At 33.8% G+C, this 11,147-nt stretch overlaps 1 protein-coding gene across 1 annotated transcript; it reads right to left on the bottom strand.

Annotated features, from left to right (window-relative positions):
- Window positions 1–3,769: 3,769 nt before the first annotated feature.
- On the bottom strand, window positions 3,770–5,839 carry LOC132184410 (patatin-like protein 2). The gene is made up of 7 exons (XM_059598035.1): window positions 5,636–5,839; window positions 5,356–5,537; window positions 5,053–5,242; window positions 4,760–4,921; window positions 4,365–4,667; window positions 4,079–4,254; window positions 3,770–3,967 (listed from the first exon to the last, which is right to left on the bottom strand). Exons 1-7 carry the CDS (start codon window positions 5,768–5,770, stop codon window positions 3,895–3,897), a joined length of 1,221 nt encoding a protein of 406 aa, XP_059454018.1. The 5' UTR covers window positions 5,771–5,839; the 3' UTR covers window positions 3,770–3,894.
- Between the last annotated feature and the right edge of the window lie 5,308 nt (window positions 5,840–11,147).

Raw genomic sequence — 11,147 nt, 5'->3', positions numbered from 1 at the left:
AGTAAATATTCAAAAAACAAAAAATTAAGAGACATAATTAGTTTTTCAGGCCTTATTGAAAACAAGAATCTACAAAATCTTGGATGGGAAATATGGGAAAGTGTTTAATGGATAACCCTCCTTATGATTGGGATGAAATTGTTGACTTGGGTGATAGGATCGGAATTGGAAGGGAAAAGCTTGAAAGCTGTATTGTGCAAGTTGGTGTTGAGTGCTACAGTATATAACATTTGGAGAGAGAGGAATAATGTTAAACATGGGAACCAATTGTTGACTGAGGAGAGAATTATGATGAAAATAATTTGGGAAGTCAGGACTCGGGTTCTGTCAAAGGGCTGCTTCAAGAAGAGTAAGAGGAAAATGAAGAATTATGTGTCAAGTGGGATTTTTGGATGTTATGAGTAGTTTGAAGTCTGGGTCTAAGTAGAATTGCTAATTTGGATCCTATGTTGGCTCTTTAGATGTCTCTCTTGTAGATATATATCTAGTGCTTTGGCTGTGGTTGGTTGAAGATGTTGAGACTTTATTTTCTGCAGAATGGTGGTTTGAAAATACTGCAGCTGCTACAATATGTTTTGATTTTAGACTTTATGGTCGGAATCTTTTTAATGGGCGCTGCCCAAGCCTCCTGCCTGAAGATTGCTTGCTGCAGTGGACAATGGGGTGCTGTGCTACGCCTACAATGTTTGTATATGTGGCAAGGAGCTGGCTGGGCATTGGTGGAGCTGCTGCATGCCTGTGTGGGTTGCTGTGCTGTTGCAGGTGGGCCTGCAAGGAGTTGCTTTGGGGCAGTGGGCCAGTTGAAGGTGTTGGCTAAATTTAAATGAACCAAAGGGCATGGGCCACGAGGCTGGTTGCTTGCTAGAAGTTGCTGAGACAAACGACCAGCAAACTTGGAGTAAAAAGTAGACCTAAGCATATTATAAAAATTTCTAGAATAATAATAATAAAAAATGACAATCAAATAAAACTATAATTTAAAGAACTGAAATAATAAAAGGACATAAATTTCTGCCAAATTGGTATGGAAGAAATATCCTCCACCAACCCATGTAAAATTGTGTAAAGTGTCTATAAACATTTAAAATGTACATTAAATTCTTAATCTCATTAGTAGTCGTTTATTAATTTAGACTAAATTTAATGTATCTTTTAAATGTTTATAGACACTTGACACTATTTTACATGGGTTGGAGGATATTTCCTCTATACCGGTTTGGAGGAAATTTCTGTCCATAATAAAATAGAATATTTTTGATTGTTGGATTATTTGATTTGTTGGAATAAAATCTTTATTAAATTCTCCAATAGAGCAATCAAGTCTTTCCGAAATACAATCTATATTAAAGTCTCCAATAGAGCAATCAAGTCTTTCTTTCTTGAATTCTTACCTTTATTTCCTTTAAACTTTCCAATATTCATTTGATAGCTCGTTTTGACCTAGTAAACATCGAAATTAGCAAAACCTCATGAAACATGACTTTGTAGATCTTTGAATCGAATGCCACCAAACTTGCTCTAATCCAATGTCTGAAACTTCGGGTATGACATTTTTAGTAAAACTCATTAGGTGTGAATTCCACCCTCAATCTACATCACTTAGTTTTTGTAGTTGTTGTAATTGCTATATTGTTACGCGCAGCAGGGAGAGGATGAATAGATGTGTATAATAGTTTCCAGTTTACATTATTAATTAGGAGACTTGTTTTGTTTCCTTGAGTTTCTAGTTTAAAAAGCTAGAGTGAATTGTACTTTTCATTGATATATGAAAGATTTAGTCATTCATCCAAAAAAAACAAAAAACAATATACAAAATCAAGATGATAATTCATCCTTAAAAATGGCTGTAAGTATCATGAGTGTGCATATCACAATCAGAGACGGATTTAGTGGGGACCGGCAGTGGCCCTGGTGCCCCCAAAATTACAAGAAAAAAAAAATTTAAGCAAAAAAAAAAAAAAAAAAGGTAAAAAGATAATAATTTAAGGTATTTTTTGCTAATTGGTCACTCCCCAAATATATTTTTAGCCTTGAATCTCCCAAATTCAAAGCTGGTTCCGTCCCTGATCACAATCCGGCCTCCTAAAGGTTTCCGATAATATCATTGAACTCATCTGAGATTCTCGGAACATGAGGATCTGCCTTCCGTTAAACTGTCAATGCCAAACATATATACATATACGTACCCAAATGGAAATATTTAGAGTACATCTGGAAATTATAATAGTGTGTTGGAAGGCCAGTGATTACAGGTGAAGATATTTATTCTGAAGGGCACCCTTTTGGAGAATGGATATAATTCCTGCATGTATGAGGCTCCATTTAAGCTGCATATATTTCCTATTGGGCTCCCTGTCTTCTGCAAAATGAAAAATCAATTTTCACAAAATGATCGTGCTGGTAAGAGTGTGGTAACCAATTAGCTATAGCATTAACTTGTAACCATGAGATAAAGCATAGAACCAAGTACACAGCAACCATATAAGAGATAAAGATCTTGTAGCACATGATCAGCATAAAGATTAGTCCACATTGAGTTTTAACTTGAATATTTTTCTTTATTGGTTATGGCATATATGTTTGTCAGCACCTGTTTATAAGATAGTGATCCTTTTGATTATGCATATTACCAACATAAAAAAGTTTAAGTTTTTAATCTATATATTCATCAATCATTCTAGTGGGACAAGCACACGTACAATAGTTTCATTAAACAATTGTCATGTTGTGGAAAGGAAAAAGAATTGTCATGTTGTGAGATAGGTTTCTTTTATATATAAACAGTGGAGACATTAATGGGCTCCAGTAATATAAAAAGGGGTAGACCAAGTTATAATACTGTGGGTTGTTTAAAAACAGATTCATTTGTGCGGTGCACAACCAAAACTCCGTACAGAATTTAAGTTAGTGGATTTATGAAATTGATGCATATATGATTGTAGATTTAATTATTTGTGGATCCAGTCCATGTACTCTATTTGTAGATTTGGATTTATTAATAAGTTAAAAAAATGCGGTTATATTGGAATTCTAATATAACCATTTTTTTTTTTTTTTTTTTAATTATGAATGTAATTAACGGTGTTTTCTGGAAAATGCCACTAACTTCTAACACAAACTTCTTGTCTTCAACATTTATCGGCATTGTTAAAAAAACCGATAAATACCTCAAACCTTCTTTGTGTTTTGTAAAACACCGAGAATTTAAAACATTTTCTTCGCGTTCCTTCTTACGCTGAGAAAATTAACTTCTCGATACAGCTTTTGTAGGAGCAAAGCAAACGCTGAGAAAAAAATTCTTGGCGTTTTTTAAATGCCACAAAATAGTTGTGATTAAATAACAAAATTAAAAGATTGGAGAACATTGCAACAAAGGTATGTAGTATATTGAGAGACAGGCAGAAAGAAAGATAAACAATCTTGAATATGTTAATTTCCTTCTTTAAACTTGTTGATTTGCTTGGAATACTAGGAATGAAGGCATTAACACTTGATTAATTAAAGATTATTAATAAACCACCATTAATTTTAAAAGCTTAAACTAATAAAAAATACAAGGCAAACTAATAGAAAATTCTGGTTTTCTGATACTATGTTAAATCACATACTATATATTGATGTCAAAAACTTAAGCTAATATGAATAAGTAAGTTTAATTATTTAATTAAAATATTAACAACGAGAATACTCAAGGTTGGACAAATACAAAGAAAACTTCTTTAGAGGTTCTTATTCAATCTCAAAATCACATAACAAAGCACATGTCTAATGAATTAATGCCAAACAATGCCTTGAAATAGGCTACAATTTGTCCAAGCCCCATTCGATAAAAATAATTTATTTTGATATCAGTTTAAAAGAATCCAACTGCTTCATTTTGATATCATATATGGATCATTTTGCAGCATTTACGTGGGGAGACTTAGCATGGCGAAGCCGTTTCTCTTGGGAGAGTAGTCTCGCAAACCTGCGACAAATTAATTAGGTTTTGATCATTAATTATTATACCAATTAAGCTAGCTAGGATTAATTACCGTACCAGAGAAATAGTAGAAATTAATTAATCAACATTATATACCTTATGAGAGCCTCTTCATTAGTCTCTTGACCAGAAGTGCAATCGTTAAGGCCAGTGTCCAAATTTACCCAAGAAACTGGTTTCTTAAGCAATTCATCACCAACTTCAACAAGATCGTCCAAGTTCTTCTTTGTGGCTATATCTACGGATGATACTTTCCCACTTAATTTGTCATCCTGCATCCATCGCTCAAGAGGTTATAAAGAAGAAAAATTAAACGATCAAAAGCTTTAATTAATTTGATCGATATTATTATTATTATTATTATTGTTCAAAAGATATATACCTGAATTCGGAGGTAGCTTTTCTCAGAGCGAAGGGCTCGGAAAACCTCAGAAAGGTGGAAGTCCACCATATCTGCACTTGCTTGAGAAAAAACGTCAACTATTGGGGTGGAACCATTACTAGTTAACCAATTTAAGATACCCCACTTGGCTGCCTCGTGCGCATTGTATTTCTCTTCAGCTTTGGAAGATCCTGTTCCGATTGAAATCACCAGAAATCGTCCATAATCCATCGGTTTTATAGGAAAGAAGTGAGGGCTTCCTCTAGTCACCTCCTTTGTTACTTCGCCAATAGCAAGTAAAGCCTTATATATACGTACAAATTATTTAATTTAGTAAGTTAAAGAGAAAATAATTATATATATATATGAAATTAATTGGATTTATTTATACTGACTGGATTATTTGCAGCGATGCCACCGTCTATAAGGTTAAACTCTCTCACTTTCCCTTCGGAGTCTTTGGTTTCAAAGTAATGAGCTGGAAGATAAGTGGGTGCTGCTGAGGTGGCAATGCATACATCTGAAAGCAACGCATTTAAGCTTGGGTTTTTCTTCACCTGCATGCACAGAAAACCAAAATATTCGACCTTCAGCTCAATATTTATAATTATATATACTTGATCGACGTCGTTTTACGTAACATTTAAGTTTGGGACTTGGGAGGTAAGTAGGGAGAAGAAGTTTGAACCTCGAAGCTGGAGAAGACAGTTGGCTGGAGTCGCTTGATGTCAAATGTTGGGATAACAACATTTGTCAATGTCTGGTGCAATCTTGTGCTTCCAAGTTTTTCTTTCACAAGGCGATGCAGATATTTCCCATCGTATTTTGGTCCGGAAAGAGCTTTGATAATCTTTGTAGCATAATTAAACAACGGAAAACTGTATTGTAAACATGCATGACATCACGTTAATAATCAAATAATTGCTTTATATATATATTCATGACACTTTGATGATCGATCTCATGCATGCATGGAATTCATGATATTTACTTGTATTGTGGAAAGATTTTAGGACTGTGATTTAGGTAAAAGTCTTTAATATCCTTGGCAGCAAACAGAGGTCTTTTCTTCTCATTGGGGCTCGTTAGCATGGCTGTCACAAGACCGCCCGTGCTTGTTCCTGCAATCACATCAAAATAATCCGCGATTCTTGCGTCTTCACCATCCAGCTTCTGCATCCATCATATATATCCCCAAAAATAGTAAATAATTAAGCTCTACTACTACTTGAATAATTAAATTTTACTTAATTTATATTAATTGATTGTACCTGGAGCTCAGACTCGAGGAAACAAAGGATAGTTCCTGGGATAAGCCCTCTGATTCCACCTCCATCAATACTGAGAATGGTGACCAGGTTTCCATAACTTGGAGGCTGGAGGGGTGCATGTAGTGTTGCTTCCATGAGGGACTACGTACTGATCGAGGGTGCAGCTAATTAAGTGTGTGTGTGAGAGAGAGAAAGAGAACTTTAATTTAGTGATCTTGAATTTTTTTTTTTTTTTCTAAGATGATCTTGAATTCTTGATGTCCCTTTAATAAAAGCTTAGGGAATTTATAGTCATCTTTCTCGCTTTCCAAGTTCCTGCAGCCATCGATCTCATGGATCACGCTCCAAAAAAAAAAAAAAAAGGTCATCAAACTTGACCAACTTTTACTTTAATTAATTAAACGAGAGAGCAAATTCATCATTTATGATTGTGACGTATCATGTCTGACATGTAGAAAGTTGACTACTAGTTACTATGTCTATGTATATAACCAGGTCCAAGTGCAACGCACTTGTCAGAAATGTCTTCTCAACATTGAACTTCCACATGGTAAATTGGTAAATATCATGCAACATTTAACTTCCACGTGGTAAACATTTAAATATTAACTATTTTATTTTCAACGAAAGCACTTATCATCGGAATACCCCTTGACCCTGGTACGTGCATGTTGAACACGATAAACATTTGCGTATGTGCTATAGATGTGTTTTTTTTGGGGGGATCATTACGCGCGGGCGGGGCTGAATCAGCTATTGACTTCATTGGAGATTCCTTGGGCGGCCAATGCCATTTTTTTTGTTTTTTAGGCACAAGTCCCCATGCAAGTTAAATTTTATTTTTACTTTCAAAAAAATTATAATTTTGGGTTTACTGATAAAATAATTTATCAGTAAAAAAATTATAATATTGTTCAAGCTCGCTTAATTAATTCCATGTAAAAAATCCCAGTACTGAACCAATTTTATTCTTAGAGAAATTTTGGCTATAATATTAGAGGCTCTTTATTTATAAACTAGCTAATTAATTAAGAACCCTCAATCAGAATTTTACTTCAATTATTTCTCACATTAAATAATTGAACTTAATTCCAATTTCGATCATCAATTCCATTAATTATGTCTTCATGTGAATAAAATATCAATCACCTTCAATTTGTATTTAATTAAACTACACTAAATCAGATCGATGTGGCATATGGATCATATCGCACTTTAAACATATCTTACATTTAGCACACACGTACTTTGTGTGTGTGTATGTGTTTTATTTCTTAAATATCAAAGTAAATAATGAAGATGAAAAACAGAGAGTTTTCTATATATGTTCTCTATTATATATATATTGGTCAAATTTGCAATGACCAAAAAAGAAATTATTGGTTAATTTAATTTTAAACACAAAACCAAATGAGAGAAAATTTTGTTGGGTGTTATAATATTCCTAGCTTCTTGTCTTTTAAATTTGTTTTTGGTAATTAAGTGCTCCTTCTTCGTTTTATTTCGTCTAATTAATTCCAATTATTTTATTTGTGCCGTGTTGCTTAAGAGATGCTGGGCCCCCTTTTTGGCCAAACTCAACGTACGTACGTATAAATGCCAAGTAAGCTTCCAACACGGAAAGTAAATGATAAACGTGAAAAACAAATATAAAATAAAAAAAATGCTTGATTGGGTTAATATATATATAACATATCGCTCTCATCCTTAAGGTTTCTGACACAATGTATATCTTTGTCAATATATATATATAGAATTGGCAATTAGATAAATATTCATAAAAAAATAAAAAATCCTATTTCAGTGGAAGGTAATTTTCACAAGGAAACTGAGGTCATGAAGATAATATATATTAATACGCTAGGGTCTATGCAGTAAAAATATATCAGCGAGACATAAAATATATATCTTTTTTTTTTTTTCTTTTTCTTTTTTCTTCAAGTATAAAATATATCTTGGTGCCTGAAATTGAGTGTCTAGCACTTCATCTGTTTGTTTCTATTTGGTTTTTGCTTTCACTGATTGAACTCTAGTTGAGAATTGTGATACTTTAAAGTTTCAAGCTAAGCGTGAAGAGGTTAATTAGGTGGAACACCTTGGAGTTGAATATTGCTGGGGATATACCTAGCCACGACTTTACGATTGATGGGCAGGGGAACGGGGGAACAAGCGGTATAGGCTCCTCCCCCTAAGATTTTAAAATTGCTTATAAATTTTAAGAATAAATGTAAAATTAGTCTGTGTGTAATTAACCTAAATTATAAATCACTCTTTATGGTATAAAAAATCATTTATAGATCCTTGTAGATAGCCTAAATTACAAATAACTTATTGTGGTATAAAAAATAATTTATAGATCCTTTGGATATGCCAAAATAACAATTTATTTTCTAAAATCAATTTCCATTAAGTAACTTAACAGAATTTGCTATTTTCTCACGTCATACCCAATAAAAACGCGACACATTATTAATTTCTGACTTTTAAAAATGACAATTAGAAATTTTTACATCATTTTAGGATACCTGCTAAGATTGAGTGTGTAACCCTCTTCATTTTCATCTTACTCGCCATGATTTGGGAGCATTTTGCAAGAATTTGACGGTCGCATTTAGTGATTGAAGTGGCTAAGGAAGATGAAGATGAAGATGAAGGAGGGTTACGTATGGGTAAAATTTTGGGGATATAAGAGATTATATTAATTTATTGTAGCAGTATGACGTGGAGTGGAGGCTAATGTGTAATCTTAATTGGCGTCTTATAAAATTCTAATTGTCATCTTTTAAAGTAAAAAATAAATAATAACATGTGTCATGTTTTTATTGGGTATGACGTGACAAAGTAACGGATTTTGTTAAGTTATTTAACCGAAATTGATTTTAGGAAGCAAACTATTATTTGGCCTACCCTGAGGTCCTATAAATAATTTATAACACATGTGAGTGATTTGTAATTTATGCCAACCACATGGACCAATTTTACATTTATCCCTAAATTTTATGCTTTCTAATATTTTTTTGTCCCATACTTAAATGTATTGTTCCACTCCCTAGTTTGTGGAATTCAGATACTCTCTAGTTCATTTGAACTGTATAATATTCAGTTAATTATATTTGAGGGTACTGTCTCCTCACAAATATAACTAATTAGATATTATTTAGTTCAAATGAACTAGAGAGGATCATGTTCCTAGTTGTGGCCCATCACTTGTGGGAGTTAGAAAGTGACATGTATTCTTTGAACATGTAATGTACATGCATGTAATATATATATATATATATATATATATAGAGAGAGAGAGAGAGAGAGAGAGGATAGAATTAAGAATTTGTACTGATTTGGTTACCATTAAGTAAAGAAAATGTACTCAACTCGCTTACGTAGAAACCTTTTCATGTCTTGGGTCCATCTTGTGGCTTATAGGCCTTATTCCAGACGGGCCTTTAAGCAAATGTAACGACTTGTAATGCTTGGGCTTTGGAGGCACATTGAATGATTGAACTAATATGTGGACCACAGAAAGGGGCTTAATTAGAATGGGTACACAAGTAGCCCCCATGAAAATTATAAGTTTTGTCATCTTATTTGGGCTTCAAAGGCCCATTGGACCGATGCCTGAGTTATTGGAAAATCATTCTTGGATTGAGTACACCAAGTTGGTAGTACATTATCTACTCGGCTTAGCTATAAGCCATGGCATCGTCGTGCAATGCAATCTAAAAGTTGAAACATGCTGAAGAAAATTGTAGATAATGTTGTTTGTATTTGGTGATCTTTTCTCTCACGCTTTCTTTTCTTTGGGCCAACCTGTAATTAGGGATATATAGAAGGAGTTATATCTATAAATTAATAAAGGGATAAATATAAAATTGGTTTTTGTAGTTGACCTAAATTACAAATCACTCTTTATAATATAAAAAATAATTTATAGGTCCTTAGAGTCAAACAAAACACATTCTGCAGCAGCGTCCAAAACCTCCTCGCGCTTTCTTTTATTCTGCTCGCACTTTCTTTTCTCGAGAAAGTTCTAGTGTGAACCTGTAAGGGATAGGAGAAGTTGTATCTATAATTAATTAGTAGTAGAATAAAAGTTAATGTTTTACAGCCATCAATTAACACGTTTATATATAATTATGTTAACACAACACGTGCGCTTATGCGTTTTTCCAAACCTGTTCAGAGTGTGCGTATTGGTGCAACAACCTGGGATTAGTACAGTCTCACCCGTCATCAAATCCACCCTCCTGTGCGGCTTACAACGGATGGTTCAATAGCCTAAGAAAATTCCTAAAGTGGTGAGCTATGTATTAGAGCGTGGGTTCGAATCTTCGCAATAGAGAATCCCTACATATGCCTAATTAATATTATGCCGGTGGGACTGGGTCAGGCTATGGCTCTGTCGAACTTGAGGGAGCTCCTGCGGTTCCCACTGTCTAGGCCCCTCTTGCCCGGCTCTCAGTGAGTAAGTGCTATTATGGTCACACCCAAATAGAATAACCACAATTGGTCTTCCCGGCCAACCCTTTTTACTCAAAAAAAAAAAAAAAAAATCCACCTTACCCACTTGGTTGTCCAACAGCTGTTCCCTAATTTTCTCAAGTTTGCGCAGGTTGTCAGTTGTAGTATCATCAACTGAGGCTGTTGTCCCTTTCAATGTATCATACTGATCACCACGCATATATATATATATATATATATATACACACACACACTTGAATGCGGAGATAATTGCTCTGGCAATGAGCAGTTTGAAACAACACAGAGATATGATAATCAACCATATCTGAAATTGCTTTCTGAAGCACATATTTTCATTACAAGTCGTTTACGTATAAAAATATATTTTATATTTCTATGAGACAAACAAGTTTAATTAATTCCTCGTCACCTGTTCAAAACTTAGGTTTCATACTAAAGAAGGTATGTAAGGTGCATGCATGGGCGCTTATTTTAAGATGAAGCGTGCATGTCTTCTTTTCTTTTTTGTTTTTGTTTTGTTTTTATTTTTATTTTTTATATGTCCGCACAAGAGGGGAAGAGAGATTCGAACTAGTGACCTCCGCTTCATTTAAACATGATCCCAACCGATTGAATTATCTCTTAAGAACGTACATATCTTCTTCTCAAATGCATGCCGTTGTGAATTAAGTGGGTAAGATCCTTGCGACAAAATAAAAAACTGTACCTCATTATAAGGTAAAAAGATTATAAATAAATCCGAGTAAATTTTTTTAGCAAATTACATCGAAATGGTGAACCATTGAAGCAAGGTTGTAAAATAATTCAAGATAGATCGAGCCCATGGTCCTCACTCGCTCCTCACTGATTGTACGTGCCTTTCCCACATTGCAGAAGCTCAAAAGTGAGAACAATTAATAGACATCAAGTAATATTAGAATGTAGAAATATTATAAGATGTTATTTCTTATTTCTTTTTAACAATGTGCTTTTGCAACATATATATAATCTCAAGCCACAATTCATCACTTTTTCACCCAGATGGTGATAATCA

Source organism: Corylus avellana, chromosome ca6, assembly GCF_901000735.1.
Source record: "Corylus avellana chromosome ca6, CavTom2PMs-1.0".
Taxonomy (NCBI): Eukaryota; Viridiplantae; Streptophyta; class Magnoliopsida; order Fagales; family Betulaceae; genus Corylus; species Corylus avellana.
Note: the sequence above shows the minus strand (reverse complement) of the source record. Positions and strands in the feature narration are given on the sequence as shown.

Coding starts and splice junctions, on each gene's coding strand:
- LOC132184410 (XM_059598035.1), bottom strand. CDS start 5,770: ATGGAAGCAACACTACATGCACCCCTCCAGCCTCCAAGTTATGGAAAC. Junction 4,668..4,759: donor GCATCGCTGCAAATAATCCA/GTCAGTATAAAT, acceptor CGTATATATAAG/GCTTTACTTGCTATTGGCGA. Junction 4,255..4,364: donor AAAGCTACCTCCGAATTCAG/GTATATATCTTT, acceptor CGATGGATGCAG/GATGACAAATTAAGTGGGAA.